We start from the raw sequence: 23,529 nt of genomic DNA, 5'->3' as shown, positions 1-23,529 counted from the left end.
GTAAAAAGTGTTTAGACCACCCATGCCACCCTTTCCTATATCAATGGACCCTTACTTTTCCATTTAACTCAATTCCCCAACAAATGACCTTGAGCCTCCCTTTCCAAATAAGCAGCTCATCCATTCATTCTGATTGAGGTACAACAGGAACCCTACATCTGCGCACCTTCACTACACATCTAGCTCTGCACGGGCCATCAGCAGCAGGCATCAATTTCAAGCCCGCACAACTAATCCTCTGCGTCATTATTCAACCGGACAGCCAGAGACTGCAACGATGCTCCCCGAGAACTTGCTGCTATCACCTGGCCATCTATGTTTTTTGACTGAAGTACACATGCAGTTTCACAGTGAAAATCTTTACTTTGTGTAACTTGCTCAAAAATTATCGTCTTTTATTTGTGCCCTCTTCATCCTTTATGTAATAGCCTCAAACGATGGTCTTTAAGGTATTTGAAGTGAAAATCCACTGTGTAGTGATGACACATCATCACTGATATTTATATAGACAATATGTGCCCTTAAGACAGCAGTTTCCAGCACCAGTCTTGAAACAACATTTAATTTTCATTTTCCCGAGATGTGCTTGGCACGGCTCAATCTGCACTGCTCTCAGCAACAGCCATGTCGTCATCGCACTCCTCCTGCCCTTCTTCTTGGGACCCGTTGCCAGACACGGCAGCCGCTGCTGCTGCAGCTAGCCGCTTGCGCTCTGCCCATGCCGCCTTTACCCATGGCTTCTTCACTTTCTTCCGGATGTAGTTAGGCTTTGGACGTTTTGGACGAGTGCTTGGAAGAAGTTCCACAGTGTCGATAACATTCTGTTCATCCACCAACAGTGGCCAAAGAAAGAATGAGATAAAGCGACCGCACAACAGATCGTATTTTCTTCGAGTGTCTCGCAGCTGTTCACACCGGCGGCAGGCATGCTGGTCCAAGCCCGGTGCCGACTCTCGGCTGGCAAAGGAGCAGAGCTCATCCTCTGAAAGAGCTCTCGACTGGCAATCAGTGCAGCGAATGCTCTCAATGTTTACTGCGTCAAAGGCTTCGGAGAGTTCCGGAAAGGCGGAGCCGTCACGTAGATAAATGCAAGAGTTTGCGTACTCTCCGTCAAGAAAACGGTCCACGAGTCGTCCAAATGTTGCCACGGTTGTCTGCGAAAAGACAAGGGTGACCCCAAATTTTTACAATTTGACATAAAGCTCACCAACTTAATGATAAAGAGGTTAAAATCAAACACGACTACAAAACCACGCAAAGCAAAAGGAAACCACTCAGCACCCACTTGCTTTCGACGGAAGTGACATTCCTACGACTGTAGAAGAGAAGTAAAACTTGTGCATAAGTTAACCAATATGCATTTATTTCTTTGGTAGGCAAATGTTGCCTATGAACCATATGTTCTTGTATTCAATGAGCAGTAACTGCAGAGAGAACAACCACACATTCCTTTCCTGCTACTATTAACTAGCTTTTCACTTCAACATTGCCTACAAGGTAGGCTTACTTCATTGTGATGCAACGTGCCGACATACGCATCGTTAGAGTGCTGCTAAACCTTGTTAGTTTTGACTAGCATATTTCAAATCACTTAAAATATTCTCAAGGTAACACTTAAGCAACAAGGCACATTTGCATCCAAATACACAGAAGTAGTTTGGGTGTTTTAGTAAACACTTTCTAAAGTTTACAGTCAGGGTGCTTGGAAAAACAATTTTTTCAGAGAAAATCTAAGCCGTGACGAACAATAGTGGCTTCGAAAATTATGCTAAACTGGAAGCTAAGCAGCTAAATTTTAACATTTTAATTAGTAGAGCTTCAAGGTCTGCTTATTGTCTTTGCAGCCACAAAGATGATAATTATCAGCCATATCACTTTGTAAAACAAAGAAAATATCATTCTCTAAAACCCTCAACCCCAAGGAAACCTTACGCTTTTTTCTGCACAAAACTGCAACACACAACATAAGGTGCGCATGCATCCACTGGTGACAGGTTGCAATGTGAACTGCGCCCAATTCGAATCACCTGCATTATTAGGTATACAGCGTCGTGCGCTTTCTTTTCTGTAGTCACATGGTACAGTTGAATGGATTCATCATCGCAGCCACAACAGCAGTCATTTTCAAGAGCATTACATTTATGTAACCATGAAGCACTCTCCAAAAAAGCATTTGCCAACATAATACTGCACTTCCTTTGTTATGAATTTGCAAAGGCCTACAATCTGCAACAACTATCCTTGGCAACAGATTAAAGCACCCAGGGCCGAAACACACCCTCTCTTCGTACGCAGCAAAACACAGTTTTACGTTACAGCTAATACTTTGCACTTCAAATTGTTGGCCGACGTAGAAAACTCGTCTGGCAACTCATTTAGGGGCACAGGGGGGAAAAAAAAAACATGGCGTTCCAGTAAAACGTGTTCGTATCTTGCTCTCCGGAGTCGGACTTATTACTGCTTGTGGTGGCTCCGGCACACCAACAAGTGGACAACAAGTGGCGACGAGGATGGGATGAAGACGGAATGAACGTACGACACCCACCAAGGCAAGTCGACGACTCTACGTGAGACGCAAGAACCGGCGCGACAAGTAGGTGGCATGGCGCAAGCACTTGGCGCTCAGCCATTGTTCGCGGCACCTCCGCAGTTCGATTCGAATGCGGAAACATGGACAAACTACTCCGAGCGGCTTGAGTCTTACTTCGATGCTAACGAAATCACCGATGACGCTTGCAAGAGCGCGATTCTCATAATATGTCTCAACCCGGAGGTATATGGTCGTCTCCGAAGCCTACTGGCGCCGAAAAAGCCGCGGGACGAACCTTATGAAGCCATCATTGCACTTCTCAAGCAGCACCTGAACCCGGCACCGTCGGAAATTTACGAAACGTACCGGTTTCAAACCCGCGTACAGAAAACCGGCAAGAAGGTAGGCGAATACCTGGCAGAACTTCGGAAGATCGCAGACAACTGTGACTTCGGGAGCGCGTTGGAACGAAACCTGCGTGACAGATTTGTCATCGGGTTGCAAGAAAAGATGGTCCAACGAGTACTTCTGGCTAAACCAATCGGCATCGAGTCAAGCAGGATCGAGCTCGATTGCGCTTGAAAGTGGCCGTGTGACAACCGTCGATCTGCATTGAGTTCAGTGAGCATTGACTCAATGAGGATCGAAAGTGCCCGTGTGACAGGGGTATTAGAAGAAAACGAATCCGCAATACCGACACACCAAGGCAAAGACGCCGCGCCCGTGCATTCGTTGTGGCGACTGCTCACACGATGCTCCCAACTGTCCGCTTAAGACGTCGACTTGCTATAAGTGCCACAAGCAAGGGCAATTAGCTACAAGGTGTTTCGGTGGGGTAAAAGCGAAAAGGCCGACGAAATTTCAGGCCAACGCGGTAAGTGCCGAAGCTGGCGACAGTAGCTGCACTCCAGTCCTTGATATTTACACGGTTACCAGCGAAGGTACTGCGGTCGAGCCGGTCTACAAGACGGTGAAGTGGGGACCAGTGAATCTCGACATGCAGGTGGATACGGGTTCACCAGTCTGCATAATTCCTGAAGAAATATACCATTGCCATGCCAAGCATTGGCCAGCCCTGAAGCCTACAAACAAAGAGCTCCATTGTTACTTGGGGAAGCTACCTATCAGCGGGGTGCTTCATATGACAGTGCAGCACCAGAACTGCAATGCAACTGCTGAACTGTATGTGGTGCAATGCCCAGGACCTTCACTGTGTGGTAGAGATGTGATCCAAAAACTTCATCTGCTGCCCGACCAAGAGGTAGGCATAATCCTGACTCCAGACTGTGAAATCTCAAGTGTCACAGAACAACTGAAAGAAAAGTTCAGAGAGCTCTTCGAGCTGGGCACAGGACTGATGAAGGGACCTCCTGCCAGCATTGCCACGAAAAAAGATGCAACTCCAAGATTCCTGAAAGCCCGTTCACTACCTTATGCATTGCGCGAAAAAGTAGGAATGGAACTGGACAGAATGTGTCAGCAAGGGATCTTGTCTCCAGTCAGCCACAGCTGCTGGGCAACGCCAATCGTTCCAGTGGTAAAAGCAGATGGAACCTTGAGAATTTGCGGGGATTTCAAGGTCACTGTCAACCCTGAGTGTGATGTCGACCAGCACCCACTCCCAAAAATGGGAAACATTTTCGCCTCTCTCAAGGGTGGCTATTGGTTTTCAAAAATTGGACCTACGTGAAGCCTACTGCCACATACCACTGGACGATCAAGCAAAGCAAGTTGCTGTACTGAACACTCACAAAGGTCTATTTGCTTACAATAGGCTACCATATGGCATTGCATCAGCCCCTGCCATATTCCAAAGGAAGATGGAAGAACTTCTGAAAAATGTGCCGGGCACGCAAGTCTTTTTAGATGATGTTCTGATTGCAGAGGATAAGAATAGCTATGGGAATACTGTGAACAAGGTACTGGAAATCTTTCGAGAAAATGGTATCCGGTTGCGGAAAGACAAGTGTGTGTTCGGAGCACAGGAAGTGACCTACCTGGGACACAAAATTGACCGACACGGCTTGCATCCAGTGGAAAAGAAACTGGACACTATCGTGAGAGCACCAGCGCCCAGAAATGTCCAAGAACTCAGATCCTTCCTGGGCCTGATCACCTATTACCGCAGTTTTCTGCCCAAAATGTCAAGTCTCCTTGCACCTCTGTACCGGTTGCTACAGAAAGAGAGCAAATGGAAGTGGGCATCGGAAGAGAAGAGAGCATTTGAAGCTGTGAAGAACTCTCTGATTAACTCTAATATGCTCGTGCACTTTGACCCCACGAAGGAACTAGTGCTAGAATGTGATGCCTCACCAGAGGGAATTGGTGCAGTGCTATCTCATGTGATCGATGGCATTGAAAGGCCAATAGCGTTCAGGTCCCGCACCCTCACAAAGACAGAGAAGAACTATTCTCAGTTGGAAAGGGAAGCCCTGCCTCTGGTGTTTGCAGTGGTAAAGTTCCGTGACTACTTGTTGTGTAGGGAGTTCACGTTGAAGACTGATCACGAACCACTGGTTGGACTCTTCAAGGAAAATAGACCAATTCCTACTACTGCAGCATCACGCATTCAAAGGTGGGCAATTACCCTTGGTGCCTACAAATACACCATAAAGTATAAGCCCGGATCCCGCAACCAAAATGCAGACGCACTGAGTCGACTACCTGTGCCAGCCAGTGAGACTGAACTGCAGATGCAAGACCCTGACCAACAAGACAGTGCACTAGTAGCCAGCATCTTGGACATGGCACCGGTCTCAAGGAAGCAACTCGAAGACGTTGCTGGGAAGGACCAACTGGGAGGATGGCCTAAGAAACTCCCACAGTCTAACCATGACCAAGTACTGCCATTCTGGAGACGTAGGAATTTCCTCACTGCAGATGGACAACTCATCTTCATGGGAGACCGACTAGTGATCCCTGAGGCAGCTAGAAGAGCATTCCTGTTGGAACTGCACGAAGCACATTCCGGACTCAGTACCACAAAAGCTTTGGCAAGGAAACTTGTGTGGTGGCCAGGAATTGATCAAGACATAGAACAGCTCCTGCGGAATTGCCCTATCTGCCAACAGACGGCATCAATGCCACCCTCCGAGAAGGCAGCGGCATGGCCCGCAACAACCCAGCCGTGGACACGTGTTCACATAGACTATGCTGGTCCAATTGAAAACAAGATGGTGTTGGTTGTTGTGGACAGCTATTCAGGCTGGATCGAAGCAGTCGCAACAAATAGTGCAACGACTACAGCAACCATTGAGATCTTAAGGAGCATATTTGCACGATTTGGTCTGCCCAATTGTCTGGTGTCTGATAATGGCAGTGCCTTCGTCAGTGCCGAATTCCAAGAATTCATCACGAAGAATGCCATACGGCACATCCGTACAGCGCCCTTCCACCCTCAATCTAATGGGCTTGCAGAAAGAGCGGTGAGGGCAGTCAAAGACGGTCTCAAGAGACTCACACGTGGAACACTCTCAGCTCGCTTAAACCGGTGGCTGCAAGACCACAGACGCACACCATCCGGAAGTAGGGACAAATCCCCAGCTGAAATGCTCCTGAGCTATCGACCCAAAGGACGCCTGGACCTGCTTCTGCAGAAACCACAAGAGCCGAACGTTGAAAGGCACACGCTAACAAAAGGGAAATGGGTCCGTGGCCAGACTGTCTTGTTCCGCAACTTTGGTCTTGGCCAGCGTTGGATGAAGGGTACGGTTCAACATGTCTTGGGAAACAGGATGCTCAAGCTCAACACAGCCGGAGGACCCGTTACCCGACATTTCTACCAGGTTCGTCGTGATAACGGTAGCCCTACTGAGCAGAGTGAATGGTGGGACCTACATGAACAACAGTCAAGTTCAGCACCAACCCCTGCAGCCGATGGTCAACCCGGACGGCCCACTCGTATCCGGCGACCGCCAAACCGACTGAACTTGTGATGTGAGTGTCAGTGGTGTGATTCTCAAACCAAGTGTGGGGGAGTGTTGGCCGACGTAGAAAACTCGTCTGGCAACTGATGTAGGGGCACACGGGGGAAAAAAAAACAACATGGCGTTCCAGTAAAACGTGTTCGTATCTTGCTCTCCGGAGTTGGACTTATTACTGCTTGTGGTGGCTCCGGCACGCCAACAAGTGGACAACACAAATAGAGAACATAGTGGTAATACCAGTGATTTATGGCATGTTTCTGACATAACTGCAGTTTCAGCATTACAGAGTCACAACAGAAACAATTTTTTTGATCACAGCAAATTTTTTTAGGCACCTGCGGTTAAGAGATGCATCCATAGATGGCACGAGTTTTACCAGCAACGAAGCAAAGCAACCACGCAGCTGACAAAGCTGTAGATGCTCCTGCACTGCAGCATTATCTTCACTGCCAAGAATAGTTGTCACGGAGCATAAAGAGACAGAATGCTGGGGATATATGCGGTGTGTAGAGATGAACAGCCTTCACAAAGCAAATAGCCACGATTCAATTCCAAGCCGGTTCTGTTTGTCTCTCCCTCCTCACTTCCAGAATGGCTGAGTTATTGAAACGCCCTACGGCTGAGCTCGATTCCGTGCTGCAACCATGTTGCTATGCACGTTTTCAAACCAAGACACCCTCAAGCTCTGCACAAGTAGACAACTGTATCTGTGCATCCTCTTTTTATCCCTGCTTCCATTTGCTGCAGTGGAGGAGAGGTGCCTACCCTTGGTTAACCTCCTTGCTGTTCCTCCTCCGCTCTCTCTCTCACCATTAATACCAGTTATTAACATTCTCACCACCCCGCACAAGGCAGCAGGCTGAAGTATATATGTTAGAGCAAAGCGGCAGTATCCACCTCATTTGACGGAAGCAAGGGAGCAAGGTGGCTACTGCCCACATGGAACTCTGTGGGCACGACCACCACGCCCGTGCGGAAGAAGGCCTCAAACTCAGGAACGGTGCCCACTTTCTCAACCTCAGGGTCTCCCGGTGGTCTTTCAAGCCCATAAATGTCGTGAAGAACTGCAAGAGAGAGAGGTGTAAATTTTGATTCAGATGCACCCATGTATGGCACGCATATCGATAAACTAGCACACATTCTCCTTTTCTGTCAACATTCATGTGCCAGAGTCGCTGAATCTTTGACACACGGCTGCCAGTACAGACTAAAGTGTGCAGTACGATAAGCGGATGGTCATGAGCAGGTGCAATTAGCACCATGATGCTCGCCACATAATGAGAGCACAGCAGCCGCAATGACGCAAGAATGCTAGAGCCACAAGAGAGTATTAAATATCAACTCTAGCCCCCTTTCACACACCTGCCACTTAACTCCCTGAGTTATTCACTGATACATTCACTGCTTCACTCATCCGTTTGTCGATCCCTGTATGCATATCTATTCACATATTTATCTGCTTAAGTGCTCATTTACTTAGCTGGACAACACTGCCAGCTGCCTTTTGGCAACCGAGGCAGGGGTGTTCAAGAGAGATATTTGTATGTTGCCTTAGATTGCACACCTCTACATGGGAGCCAGAGACAAAATGACAACATAAGGCGATGTGCACCGGAACTACACTTTACATGCTCTCGGTGCAACACCTACTCAATGCCTGCCGCACCATATGTGAGCACAACCCGCGAATATGACACAGCTCTTGCCTTGCCCACACAACAGACCTACGCTGACTGCCTCCAGCTTACGGAACATCCAAGCTACCTCTGCAGCTACCTGACATCAGCTTCAGCAGCATCTGCTGCTGATCAGCATAAAGCAATGAAAATGAGCACTCATGCAGATGTCATCAGTTCCTGAGAACGATTTGGAGTGCTTAGTACACTGCAGCCTTGTTCCCCAGCATGGCGCCTTACCAAGGGGCTTTCCATTTGTGTTCGTGGAAATGCTCAGAACCATGTCAGGCAGCAGAAGAGGCACAAGGCATGAGAGCTGGAAACCTGCTCAAGGGCTTAGTTTCCTCGCTTCCAATGAAACTTAAATGCTAGTGCAAGTGTGTGCAAGTTTGGAGTGACTTTCAAAGCAGCAAATATGCCAGTTCCAAGCAACCACTAGCATTTTTGGCGAACGTAGCAAAACACACCAGAGTGCAAGATGGATCTGCAAGCATCACTGAAGCGACTAAACAATATTACAGTCAAATGTCAATTATTTAGACTCAAAATGAATCACATTATTTTTTTTCAATTGTAACTATAATTAAATCCAAAGATGGCTCAATAACAATGAGAGAATGATACTCTCCATTGTCTCAGCACCTGCTCCACTCCAGAGAAGCATCTGCTCAAATTCTGGAACCTGTTTGAGTATATTTGACCACTCAACACTGAGGAAAGCTGATGAATCTGCAGTGGCCTTCGCTCGTCATGACCCTGCCTTCCGAGCCACTCAGCTGCCTTTTCCTCACAGCCACCAAAGTTCGCAAGGTTTCTTCCTCGAAAGTTGCATGCAAAGAAAACTGGACGGACGCTCATGACCGACCTCAACTTCAAAACGAGAACTACGTATCTCAAGCTAGGAAGTCTCAAAACAAGGCAACGACTTACATCAGGCAGCAATAGACAGCAAGCCACACTGTACGCTTTTTGTCAAAGATTCTCAGGCCAGAACAGGTACCACACACATGTAAGGGTCGTTTGAATTAATAATAAATTTTTTTTGTGGCAACATAACTACTACAGCACAAAACTGTCGGCTCCAATAAACCTCGTAATTTGGCTTATCCCAGTCAACGAGATTTCACTGAAAAAGGCAATATCTATGCACTGAGCAATTAAATGACTGTAGGCAAGTTGCCTGAAATGAGCAAGATCACAGCATCACCACAAGCAAGCAAACATATTTTGAGCATATCCTAGAAGCGGCAAAAAAAAATTTGTCCAATATACCAAACAAGGGAACTGCAGGCATGGCGACCACTTATGGAGGCTTAGTCCTGCAAAATCTTTATTAGCTACTTTTCGCAATCTCTGCTGCTATCTGGTAAGTACGATCAAAGTCCCATTGTTTCTCTACTCTTCGGGAGCTCTGAAACAGGTGAACGTCGGTGCATGCCCGCCTTTCAGCCACGGTAAAAAAAAAGAGCAAGCAGATGCAGCTGCATTTCAACAGGCTGTAAAGCATTTTTTGAACACTTGGTAGCACTCATGGTAGGGCAACTCACCTACGTAAGCATACATTTGAACATATAGGAGCTCTAAATCTCCCTATGTGCCCCGGAAATTTAAAAATTTTCCCTACATTCAAATTTTCTACACAGTGCCAAAAGCTCAAAATGCTGCACAAGATATTTCAATCAAGTTCAGGAACCCAAACTATCATTTGTAATCATTTGAAAAAAAAAAACCGTGACACAGCTTGCACTTCCGGAGCCATGTTTTCAAACGTTTCATCTCATTTGGCCTTGACGTAATCATGAGGAAAGCAATGGGAGGTAAGAAAGCAAACCACAAGGCATAGGCACGGCCAATGTGGTCAGAGCACCTCTGCATCAGTGCTCGTCTGTGTCGTGTCTTCCTCGTGGTCCCTTTCAAAGTGCGCGCTGTTCAGTTTTAAAATGACTTACCAACTCGCCCAAGCATCCGTTTTAACCTCTGCTTGCCACTCTAGTGCCATTGCATTCAATCCGGTCGACACCGATTCCTCGAATAACCACCGCACAGTTTCTTTACCGAAACCGGATTAGCAACGACATAGCTTGTCAGGCACGTGAAGCACGCCATGCTCCATCAATTGTCAACGTTGACCCCAGTTTGCCATGTGGCAGTATGGGCATCAGGCGATTCATTCAAGCAAGTGGCCCCACGAGACTGTTCCGGCTAAGACCAATGTGACATCAACCCTGATGGCCAATGTCATTTGGAGCCATGACCTACATGGCATACACCAAATAAAATCAAAATGAAATAAGTTGCCAGAAACTCATACAGTGGGATTACGATAACAATCTAGAACTGAGACTGCTCTAAAAGCCCCACTCTTATTGGTTGCAGCCAGCCGTAGACACGACAGGAGTGATGCTTTTAGAGTGGTTTCGTAACATAACCCTAGGTCTGTGGAAACTTGTTTCCCCCTCCATTTCGACGTGGCCCATCTTCATCGTCGGCGGTCAGGACAGCACCGGTTGGGCGAGAGGAGGAGTCTCCCTCATGGGGGAAAGAAAACGGTGACGGGAGCGCCACCTCGTAGGTTACACGGAATTCTGCGGGACCAGAGAGAGTCTCTTCGGGAACCGGCCAGCATCACGAGCGGCTAGAGCCGCACGCTCTCATCACCTTCCGCGGCAGGGGCATGGGGATCCGTTCTGCGTTGCCGCTGGACTTCTGGTTTGAGGCAGTGAAGCGGACGCAGCAAACGCGCACTCTGGTCGCCTTCCCCAGCAAATGCTAGGGAATGGCTTTGCCCCAAGAATGCAGCACGCATGGGAAAACCCGGCCACCACTGTCGGCGCATGCAAATGTCCGCTGCCCCAGCCGGTAAGTTGGAAGTCCTTCTTACGTAGCCTTCTATTTTCGAGGAATCTCGATGTTTTGTAGATAGCTGGCCCGCTCTGTGTATTAATTGCAAGTGTAATAAATAGCATATGAGTGTTCACGCTGTGTCCTCCCCTTCCTTTGTTCCCCTCGAGCACGAACCCCTCCGCGGTTAGCGAGCGGGAACGCTGTTCCCGCGGAGTGGGAGAGCGGGCAGGCGGAAGGCTTTGTCCCCCAGGAAATTTCCACAATGGCGCCCAACATGTGGTACACTCTTGGGACGAGGGACGACAGTCAGTTCGGTTCGTGGAATTCCCGCCCGGATTTGGAACATAGTTAGGCCTGATCCGAATTCGGAGTTGCAAGAAAAACTAAGATGCTTTCTTGACAGCCAGATGAGCATAATAGCAGCATGGGAGAATTTTCGTGCATGCTACGCTTTTGATTAGCACTTCATCGGTACACCTTTGGAAGGTGAACCTATGAGGTCTGCACATGGCAAGCGAGACCGAGACGTCCACGGAGAACAGCAAGCCAGAAGCGAGTGAATATGGAAGCCTGAAGGGTGGACCAATTTTTCTTGTACATAGTTGTAAATAGTTGTAAATATTCTCTGTTCTGTCTCTTTGGCTCTGGGAGCCGGACGCCGTAATCAGCTGATTTGGATTGCAGTCGTGATTACAGGAAAAGCACCGGGACGCGGCGACACCGCGAGAAGCAATAGGCGCCGTTCGCGTTAGTGTCACCTTGGCAGAAACGTTGTGTTCTAGCTATTGTCCTCGGCTTTTTGTTGGCACCTGCAAGTGTCAGAGCGAGTAGGCCTAAGGCTCTTCAGGAGCACGTCGGATGGCCCCGGCACCCCGCCTGTACGAGCTGTTTTGCAGTCATCACCGCAACGCTCGTGGCCCCTTCATCAATGGCATCCATGGACGGATTCAACCGTAGGCCGACATTTAAGGAGGGAGGGAAGTGGAAACCTGTTTCCCCCCTCCATTTCGGCGCGGCCCATCTTTGTCGGCGGTCCGGACAGCACCGGTTGGGCGAGGGGGGAAGTCTCCCTCATGGGGGAAAGGAATGGCGACGGGAGCGCCACCCCGTAGGTTAACACGGAATTCTGCGGGACCGGAGAGAGTCTCTTGGGGAACCGGCCAGCGTCACGAGCGGTTAGAGCCACACGCTCTCGTCACCTTTCGCGGCAGGCGCATGGGGATCCGTTGTGCCCTGCCGCTGGACTTCTGTTTCGAGGCAGTGAAGCGAGCGCAGCAAACGCGCGCTCTGGTCGCCTTCCCCAGCAAATGCCAAGGAATGGCTTTGCCTCAAGAATGCAGCGCGCACGGGAAAACCCGGCCGCCACTGTCGGCGCATGCAAATGTCCGCCGCCGATACTTCGGAAGTCGTGCCCCTGCACCAGCCGGTAAGTTGGAAGTCCTTATTTAGCCCTTATTTCCGAGGAATGCCTCGTTGATGTTTTGTAGATAGCTGGCTCGCTCTGTGTATTAATTGCAAAAGTAATATGACTGTTCACGCTGTGTCGTCCCCTCCCTTTGTTTCCGTCGAGCACGAACCCCTCCGCGGTTAGCGAGCGGGAACGCTGCATCCGCAGAGTGGGAGTGCGGGGGCGCGGAAGGCTTTGTCCCCCCGGATATTTCCATAGGTCTCGGAAGGATATCTGGCCAGTCAAACAGTAACTTGAAACCATTCTCGAAACTACAATAACTACAATGGACCCATACAGACAATAAAGTGAGTAACACTCATTTTAAGTTACAGACAGGCAATTCACAGGCCAAAGCCTATTATTAATGCCATCGCATTCACTGTTTCAGTGCTTTTCATTGGACTACGATATGGCATTATACTTACCACTGCTATCCACCCACTAATCTATACCCTATTTACTTTGAATGGCTCACTAATCTCCTTTAATTCCCATTATTGCACCCACCAATTCCCAGTAAAACCACAATTCACTCGTTAATCCCCACTTATCACCATCCACCCACTAATCTCCATTCATTCCCATTATTGCACTCACCAATCCCCCCTAATCCACAATTCACTCATTAATCCCCAAATAACACCATCCACCCACTAATCCACCCTAATCCATTATCAGGGGTGGACCAACTTATAAATTCTATCCAATTTGCTTTTTAAGAATGTGGTTAAGAAGGGCCCCCAGATTTTCATACCAGTCACCATTACACAAAGGGGGGGGGGGGGGGGGGGGGGGGGGTCGTGGGAACACTCAGTATCTCAAGACTTTTTGTAGCGATAGGTACATTACGGTAGTATTTCGAGCCTTCAGTACGGCGGTACCACCACCCAGTGGCTGCACCATCAGCCTGTGGTTGCGCTGCCACTCTGTCGTGTGGTTGGTCACGAGCTGCGGAGCAGCTGCCGGCGGCGCGACACCGTGGCTGATCACGTGACCAGCCATGTGGCGCAGAGCAGCTTCTGCGGCTGGAAGCGCGGCACGCCGGTGAAACCGAGCTGCAACAGCTCTGAGCATGCGCCGTGTCAAGTGGGACGAAGATGAAGGAACACCCAGTTTAACGGAACAGTGAAACACTGACTTTGCAATTCAAATGAGCACGTTCCACCCGGTCAGCTGTAGCTATCGCGTCACTCCAGGTTTAACCAGAGCTAAACCACTGCCAATTTTTTTTTCAACCCCCAATCATCCCCCAATATGGCAACAGATGGAATCAACAATCCAGATTATCTACGGCCGCTCTGCCTCCATCCCTATAATATTCCTCCTCATCGGCCCACCAGGAATGAAAATTCCATAGTCCAGGCCTCTCATAAACCTTATTATTACAGCTCTTTCCCTTCATTAGCAATGCCTGCTCAGAAGGAAAACACACGAGTAATTACTAGTAGACTTGCGATAATTCAAATTTGGATAATTCGTACTTCCGGTTAATTCAAAGAAATTTAAAAATTTTGTTTGGATGCCTATATTTTCAATGCATTTTAAAGCCACTTAATTCATACCGCAATTCCTCTTAAATTCGGTTAATTCGAACTTTTTTAAGGTTTATGGTTTATGGGGGTTTAACGTCCCAAAGCAACTCAGGCTACGAGGGACGCCGCAATGGAGAGCTCCAGAAATTTTGACCACCTGGGGTTCTTTAATGTGCACTGACATCACACAGTACACGGGCCTCTAGAATTCTCCCTCCATCGAAATTTAACTGGAGTGGCCGGGATCGAATCCATTCAAGCTATCAAACCATTCAAATTTAGTCTTGCTCCGGTGGTCTCGGCACGTGAAATAGCAGCGACTGAGGTAGAATGAGTCAGGTTTGAAGCACCGTGTGAACTGAAAATCTGGCACCTCCAACGGGGTGGCTCTGACGCAAGGGGGGGTTGTATAGGTCGGAGGTGCCCCTTAGTGACAAAGTTTCGAATTTTGAGCTCGTGAGGCAGAAAAGCCGGCTGCCGCAGCTCCGTCACATCGCTCCATCAACGCGTAGAACCGGCATCCCCCTCCCCGAGGGCAGCTGCTGATAAGTGGCAACGGCCCGATAACACTGTCGTGTTCTGCTATTAAAGGCGAAGCTTAAGCGTCCTCCAATTTCTTCCTTCTTCTGGAAGACACCTCGCTGTTCTGGCACAAATGCACATTCCCCTCGCTTCCTCTGTCCGCGTGGTCCTGTGCGTTGATAATTCGCGCTTGTTGCAAGCTGCTCGCTGTGTGGTGAAGCCTCCTTACATGGACACCGATACCTGTGAGGAGGCTCCATTGCTACTGCGTCGCACCTGTGAAGAAGACTGTGGGAAGCCTAACTATTTTGGAGCAGTTGTGCTTTGATATTCTCAACAGCGGGCATGCACTACAAAATGACAGTACGGCAAAAAACCACCATTGCACTGTTGCACACTTTTTCACTTAAAGTGCGAAACAGTTTCAGGAAGTTTTTTTTTTGTCGCTGATCAACTTTTTGACCTTTGGATGATACGAACCTTTTTTCGTCCCATGAAGTTTTTATTTTTTCTCCAATGCGAAACCAACCCATTATTGATAACTTTTTGATCATGCTTGAGTAAACCAACTTATCACTGCTTTCCGCTCATATTTTCTGTTGTGCTAACGCATTTAGCTACATTTGCATAGAGAAACATACTCAAAATATTTGTATACATAGATATTGATACCGCGAATTACATTCAGTCTTGCATCATACTGAGGTGCACTTATGGTAATTCAAACTTACTGATAAGTTAAAAAAAATTGCTAGTTTGTTGAAGTTTGTATTAATGAGAGTCTACTTTATTTACCCTTCTCATGCAGTAATTCTCCTTTTTAACAGCCTTTCCAATGGCCGCAGTGCTATAGTACCACTGTTTAGCTTTTTATTTTATTTTGTACTATGCAAAGTAATTCTTTATCTGTTAATTATTTTTGGACTGATAATTAGATTAAGTTTGTTACAATTAGTGGCACAGGCCAGGACATGACTTTTTCAGTCTTATTTATTAGCCCCACCATAGTATCAAGCAGTCAAGCGGGCAAGCTGCTTAGAGCGTGGCCACACGCACCATTGGTCGCGGCCTGCCACTCCTGACGCTCATAGCCGTCCAGGTTGGGCATGAAGGGCCGCTGCTGTGGCTGCGCGTATTGGGCAATCTCCTTGTTCAGGGCCTTGGCTTGGGCAAGCGCACAGTTGGGGGGGCGGCCATTCTCAAACAAGTAGCGCATCCGCTGGTACAACCGCATGCAGGCTTCTCGGTCCACGGTCTGGCCTTCGCCCTGCAGCGCATTTTCACAATATAATACCTGGCACCACTCCTAACCTCAGTGTGCCTTGTGTTTCAGGAACACTTTGGACGATATGGTGGTCCCAGTAGTTACGGACAGAACGATACTGAGGATGAATTGAAGTTTGACTGTACGAATATACTTATTACCAAATTTTCATGACCAAGAGGCCATTTTCGCCAAAAACAGAATGCTCTTAGGCTAGAAAAGAACAAAATTACCAAGGGCACTTACGGAACATGCATGGAAGTAATGCGAAAGCATTCCAATTCCAATCAAACGCTATTCCAATTACATTCCAAATCTATTCCAGTTACATGCTATTCCTTTGGTGCAGTTCTAGTTCTGTACTGGCTAACATTTCGTATATTCTCACCTTTGATGACGTCACACCATTTCGACCAACCATGAGTTTTAAAATGCAACTTTTTGGGTGACGCCGGATTTTGTGCCGCTGTGCCAACTAATGCTGTCGTATTGAAATATAATGTACAGGTGTCACCGGAGAAGTCAAGGTAGCTTTTATAGGCATATTGATAAGGCAAGGATACATGATTATTCACTACTAAAAAACTGACCTCTTAAATCCTTTTTAGTGCTAGCATCAGTACCTTCTAATGAGTGGCATGAAAACCAATAATTCTACTGTGCAATGCGATTTTGACAGCAATAAATCCGTATTTTGCTGCCGAACAAACCTGACAGTCAGAAGAACAAACATATTTATTTTCCCGAAACAGAATTATGCTTTTATTTTTCAAAAAGTCATCCTTATTATTCTTTTAAGCCCCAATATATTGAAGTTGAGGGTTGGACGGAAATCAGTCTGGTCGGGGGTGTACATGAAGAAGGCAGAAATGAGACCAAAATAAAAAATGAACTTTTAAATGCCATTTCGGCTCCCAAATGTCTCACACACAGCCGAAATGTCATTTAAAAGCTAATTTTTCACTTTTATTCTGGTCTGTGTCCTGTCTTCTTCTTCGCCCAATATACTGATTTTACAAAAGCAAGCATTTTCTCATTGCACGCAGTTCTTCATTACATGCAGTCTTTGCATCAAGACCCGAGAGTATTAGCAATTACACCCGTTGCAATACGATGAGTGCTAGCTGTTCTTTTTTGTGCTTTTACAACTGCTGCATAGCTGCCTTTTTTGTGCTTTTACAACTGCTGTAAAGATTGCATTCCCTTGTGGGAGCATTCGCGCAAGGTGCTAACGCATGAGTTGTGCACAGAGACAGGACACGTTATCGTGCCTCTGTAGAGGGGCCTCCCACATCTGCATTCCAGCCAAGCTAGGACGCATGTACGGTGGATAAACACGACAACTACTATTTCAGCCGGGAAACTTTTGCTATAACAGCTAGCACTGTAAAGATCAGGCTTGGACTGTACAGAAGGTACATTTATCTTCGACACTATTTTTCGATACATTTTGTGTACCGTTATTAGGTATCGCTTGATAGAAACAAAAGCATTGAACTATTAGCATCGAAAATAAATTTTCAGGATATCATATATTTTAGCCATACTAAATACTCAAAAATAAAATGTGTCGCAGATTTTGAAATCACCAAGTTGGACACAGGGCCAGCGGTGCTCACTCAGCTGGTAGCATTCTGAGAAAAGGAATGAAGTGCAATTAGAAAGAGAGAATGCCAATGCCGTCAACCCAGCCAGTCTTATTTCATCCTACATTCGTTGTATGGCAGGTAGATAATGTATACCATACGCTTCTGCACACTCGGTGACGGAGGGACTAGGAGACATGCTCTGTGTTGTGACAGAAACAGCACCCTTCATTCTTATTTCAGGTTGCAGCTGTTGCCAACAAAAAAAAAAACAACTTTCGCCACCATGGTCAAGAGTTTACAGATTTGTTGTTAACTTTGTCAGCACAATAAAAGTGCACAGATGGGTCAGTGGGGTCATCGGTGCTGGCAGCATCAAATCCATCAGATGGAGCATTCCTTTCTTTAGAAGAAGGAGGTGCTACAAGCCATAGTTCTCAAGAGGCATGACCCAGGTGAAAATCTTCAACTGGAAATTCAATTAGGAGTAACTGGTTTCAACTGGGAGTAACTGGTCCCAGTTGGATACCAACTGGTACCAGTTGGAAACCAGTTGGAGACCAACTGGTCCCAGTTGAGGACCAACTGGGAGGCAATTGGTCAAGTGTGCCGCCAACTGGGAAACATCAATTCCTAGTTGAGAGCCAAGCAGTAGGAACTGGGAACCAACTGGGAAGTGGTTCCATATGTGGGTCAAGTGGGAAGCAAAAATTCCCAATTGAGGGCCAACTGGGCAGAACTGGTCGTGGGTTAAAACCAAATTGTAAGTTTTTTTACTGCTTGGAGGGACGTCGAGAAGGACGTCACTGCTGCGGCTCAGCACATTGCACAGTCATTAGGCGCAGAAGTGAACGTAATGCGAAATTAGATGGAAGCTGGCTTATTGGCGAACATCATTCCGATTCCACTGTGTGCACTGCATGTGAAAACGCCCGTAGGCGCTCTCCTGGTGAATAACACCACTTCCCTCAAAACATGTGTCGACACGCATATGCTGCGAAAATATTGTGTGCATGCATTACTGCTTAATTTTTTTGTTTTATTAAGCCTGTTCTCTTTCTGTCTCAACCCGTTGTGACATAGGCGTTTTGGACATGGTAACAATTTATTTATTTATTTACAATTGCCGAACCATCCTAAAACGAACTTTTAAGACCGTCACTTCCGCGACATGCCGTGTCTTCAGCCATCAGCGGACCGGTTGCGGGTGTCATTCTCGACGCCGCCATCGCGTTGACGTTTGTAACGTATTTTGTCAATAGCATAAACAATGCATGACAATTACAGCTATGAGAAAAGTAATTCGTTACAATTCAAAAATTAACTTTTTTTTTATGCTAGTGAAAACATAGTAAGTAAAAAAAGTTTCCGAAACAAGCGTCAGTTTCACACACACCGTCCGTGCTAGGGCAGCCATTGCGGCAATGGTCGCTCGGATGGCATGTGCGATTTTTCATCATGTTCCGCGGGAACGTTGTGTTTGAAGAACCTCGACATAGAATTAATTTTTGCATACTATTGTTGGCAAGATTGTTCAGCAGTTCTTTCCTTGATGGTGCTGAAGGAAGACAGTTTGCTTGCTTTGACTACTCGGCGAAGTGGACCCGCCAATACCAATTACGACTACAAGTTGTTTTCACCGGATGGAATCATGCCCTTTCCAGGTGCATACTTAGTTCACTCATTTAAGTGTATTTTATGCTATTTTTGCATTTGTAATGAAAAAAGTCTAACACATTTAGTGGCACGTTATATTTTTATGCTAACTCGTTTGGCTGCTTTTCCAAACTCGCTGTTCATTGAAACAAAGGCTGGTGATGTATGCAACTGATCTCTACTATACGAGAAGTGGGCATGCGTTCGGATCGTGTGCCGAAGTGCATGTGGAAGCGAACTCCGCTCAGCACGATTGCATCTTAATGCTGCAGAGAGCACCCCTGGACGCCTCATAGACTCGCGTGGGTAAAGAGCCTAAATTTTATTTGTATTTGCTGTGTGCGATTCTCTTGTTTGTCACCTATAAAAATGAACTATTATGTTTTGTTTTGCAGCAACTCTGACCTATTGGGCTCGGCAGAAGAGTATTAATGCCACCGCAGCTGTCTAAAAACATGACGAACTGGCTCAGCGAGAAGATTCAAGATTCAGTGAAAGTGCAAAGGGCAATAAACATTGACGCACTCAAAACTTATCTTCAGTGTTTTGAACTTCCGTGACGACCATGTACACTCGCTTACTCAAATGTATTTGAGCTAGCTAGAGTGCTTGGACGTCCCAACGCTCCCGTGGAGACGTCTGTGAATGGTCTGCATAAGGCCCCCACCGCATCTGGGATTGCAACGGGTTCCAGGTGCATCTGGGATTGCAATGGGTCCCAGATATATCTGGGATTGAAACGGGTTCCAGTTGCATCTGGGATTGCAACTGGTTCCAGATGCAACTGGTCCCAGACGCAACTGGTCCCAGTTGCAACTGGAAATCTGTTCCTTAAACCAAATGGACTGGGACCAGTTAGAAACCAGTTGGAAACCAGTTAGAAATTTTCACCTGGGGAGTGAAACTTGAGTTTCTTGGCCACGACCCTCAAGTCGACCTGGCTATTTACATCACTTTCATTCTTTGATAAAAGCACCTTCATAAAGAACAACATGGCAACGAGCTGGTCTGCTCCTGTAGAGAGGCTCTTTTCATTTTCACTGCACGGCCGCATCATGGGGCTTTCTCAAACTGGCAGTGCGAGAAAATACTGTTACTTAAAGCTGTTATGTAAAAACAGCATCTAAATAACAAGATTAGCAAGACCTATTGTGCCTAATAAAACCGTTCAATCTATTTATTTTTGTCCTTTTTCTTCCAGCTTTCAACAAAGGGTGTTCAACTTCAGAAGTCTGTTGAACACAGTGCTGGGGAAATAACTTTGGTTCTCGGCACCTTTAAGCACAGGGCAAAGGCAGCGGCAACTAAGTAAATACTGCAGTAACAGACGAAAACAATGATTGTAGATTTCCACAGCCAAATGAGTTAGATGCACTAGCAATACGTGGTCAATGTTTTGCATTACAGTCGAGCCCACATGTAATGGCCCCACTTAAGATGAACTTTCTCTTATAATGAACGAGACCTGTGCGACCGTCAAAATATACATTGTTTCAAAGGCATAAAATTACGTATAACGAACGTCATTAAGTCCTGCTGATCGGTTACAGCAAACGGACGGCATAAACCCGGCACCGCAATGAGAGATAACCTGCCTCCGACCCCTTTGCGCGCCCGGCGCGTGGCATGTTTTCCCAAGCCTCATCGCAGGCCCACTGCCCTCCCGCCCCTCCTCGCAACTCCGCTCCCCTCTCCTCACTCTCTTGGAAATCCGCGCGTGGGCTCTGCGATCAACCGTGACGCCGATCGCGGAGGCCATGCTCTGTGAAACTGGCCTTCCGTGGGAGCCAAGAGGTGACCGCACTGATGCTCATGGATGCCCCTTATTGGTCTCTCCAATGGCGCTGTGTGTCTGCATCTTTAGCTTGACTGGCTTGATTTCCCCCTTTACATTGCACGTCAACCCCATCACGTGCTTTTGTAACCCTTGTTGCGGTGCGGATGTTTCGTTGGCTTTGTTCAAATCTCGGGCCCCGGTTGTAATTCGGTATGGCAGATGGGAACACCGTGCCCGTTTCCATTGTATTCAGCGGTAGAGACGATGAAAGCGACCTGGGCGGAGGTGACGGCCATTGCCGAGCGGAGCTGCTTCCGCAAGGCCAGCATAGTCGACACAGTGTCTGATACTGAGTCTGATATGCTTCGGAAGATGACCAGCCCGGCGGCGATTTGTGGCAGTGCGTCGTCGACTCTGACATGAGGGGGTCGTGACTTTGGTTGGAATTTTATTTCTGTCGATGACGACGCCGACACCGCAGAACCGTGCACGGACGAGGGCAGCGTTTCTGAAGTGTCAGATGAGGATGAAATTTCGGATAAGCGCCCATAAGCACGCCTGTAGCAGTGTGCTACATATAGAGCCTCAGATAACTTGTCTATGCCAAGGGCCTCGGCGATAGCATGCTTCTGCTGAAAAATAAACTAGAAACCTCTCTCATCAGATCTGCACTGCAAAAACAGACGTCCGTCATGGACTTTTTCGTAAATAAAAAAAAATTGTGTTTTGAAAAGCAACTGTTTTTAAACCTGCGGTGCACTTACTACGAACTTCGGGATATAACGAATGGACACCGCATGACGCTCATGTTCGTTATAAGCAGGCTCGACTGTATCATGATTATGCTCTGTTATGCAATATGATATTGATGTGGGAGTAAAGTTTCATAGCAGTCACCGCGGTGGCTCAGTGGTTATGGTGGTCGGCTGCTGACCCGAAAGACGCGGTCAAATTTCGACGGAGGTGAAATTCTAGAGGCCTGTGTACTGTGCTATGTCAGTGCACATTAAAGAACCCCAGGTGGTTGAAACTTCCAGAGTCCTTCACTATGGCGTCTCGTTAAACCACCACAAACTGTCAAGTGCAAAACTTTCAAAAAACAGTGTGCTATGTTGAACAGACTAAAGATTCCAGAAATCATAGAACTTAAAGTTCTCCACTTACCTAATCATACTGCCAGCTTTATTAATACTAGTGAATACAGTGATGTGTCAAAGTATTGAAGATATAGCATCAATTATCTCTATTGAAAATCAATTTCAGTTATGTATCTTGTATCACTATTAGAAATGCAATTTTTCAGGGTGCTGGGTATCAGTATCATATATAGTTTTGTGAAGTGTCATGCCCAACCCTGGTAAAAATCATAATCAGAAGCCAATTCGGGTGAAATCCAGCAAACCTTCATAGAAAACCTCCATATTTTTCGGGGTCATAAAAATATTGCCAGGATGGAAATTCATCGACAGCTATTACGGTATTTGCTCTTTATGATATATTGCAGTAGTGAATATGAGAGTGACATCACATATGCGTGACTCCAGGGCACTCTTTTTAGTTTTTCACTCAGTCGTTTTTCGCCTAGGTCTCCTCTCCAGTCCGCTGCCCTAGAAGCACAGCACCGCCAATGATCCTTCCTTCCGGCAGCGTGTTTCACAGCAGCTGCTGCAGGTGGATCCTTCTAGATTCCTCTGCTCTTGCCTTACACTCATCCTCTTTCCGTGGTAACCACGTTCCGGATGGTTACTGTAGCAGGCCTTCCTACATTCACTATATATCCTTCTTTACTCACCGTACCCTCCTCCTCCTTCTAGGGTAACTACCCTTCAGTTGGTTCCTAAGGCACCAGGTTGCACCTTGTTACTCTCTCGCCATACGCACCTCCTTCCATGGACATCATCCTCTGGTTGGGGATTCCTCCGCTCTCCCGATACCCTCCTCCTACCACGGTAACAACCCACCGGGTGGTTCCTGCCGTAACCACCCAGCAGTTAACAATTTTGCAGCTCATGTCATTTTCCTCCTTGAGCGATAAACACCCTTTGTGAGGTTTCCATGGCAATGCACCCACCAGTTACACTGACGATTATGACATAATACTGCTACTACTACTACTACTACGATGTGAAAGCCAAAAATGAGTGCTTAACAGCTATTGATGCACATTGAAGATGGGCAATGTACCCATTGTATTGGACACGTGTAGCGATTGTATTAGCGCAGATGCATATCAGTGATGCGCAGTATGCACAGCGCGCTAGCTGGTACCTTTATAAGCTGTGCCCTCAATAAACATACGTTTCATTTTTGCACAGACAATGTTGCTGTAAGCGTCGTCCCACATGCCCAATACTTGGCAAATGATACTTGCTGATATTTGATACTGCCCAGGTAGACAGCTGCGCAACGTTCAGAAAATATGCATGCAGACAAGCACAGGAACCACTTCTAATGCGACCACTTCCGAAATGTGCTTGGTACAGGGTTGGAGTGGATATCTTTCTTATGTGAGAAAATCGCATGTGGTTGACTATGGTGCCTTTTCCTATTTTCCCCGAGGTCGACAACCTGGAAGACACAACTGTGGAAGCCACGATTGCAGCCTTTAGCGCCATGTTCGCCAGGTATGGTGTATCAGTGGAAGTATGCACAGATAACGGACCCCAGTTCTTGAGCCATGAATTTGGCGCATTTGCCAAAACGTACAACTTCTATCATATAGCCTTGAGCACCCGTTATCGGCACTTGAACGACAGATCCTGAAAA

The 23,529-nt window shown here is 47.0% G+C and overlaps 1 protein-coding gene across 1 annotated transcript in view; it reads right to left on the bottom strand.

Annotated features, from left to right (window-relative positions):
• Positions 1–542: 542 nt before the first annotated feature.
• Positions 543–23,529, bottom strand: part of LOC144109692 (uncharacterized) — a 94,765-nt gene continuing 71,778 nt past the window's right edge. The window contains exons 10-12 of the mRNA XM_077642492.1: positions 15,537–15,747; positions 7,354–7,520; positions 543–1,154 (exon numbers count right to left, since the gene is read on the bottom strand). Coding sequence (XP_077498618.1) covers positions 597–1,154; positions 7,354–7,520; positions 15,537–15,747 — 936 coding nt within the window. The 3' untranslated portion in view covers positions 543–596. The remainder of the gene's footprint in view (positions 1,155–7,353; positions 7,521–15,536; positions 15,748–23,529) is intronic.

The sequence above is a fragment of the Amblyomma americanum genome, chromosome 11 (genome assembly GCF_052857255.1).
Source record: "Amblyomma americanum isolate KBUSLIRL-KWMA chromosome 11, ASM5285725v1, whole genome shotgun sequence".
In the NCBI taxonomy this organism is placed as follows: Eukaryota; Metazoa; Arthropoda; class Arachnida; order Ixodida; family Ixodidae; genus Amblyomma; species Amblyomma americanum.
Note: the sequence above shows the minus strand (reverse complement) of the source record. Positions and strands in the feature narration are given on the sequence as shown.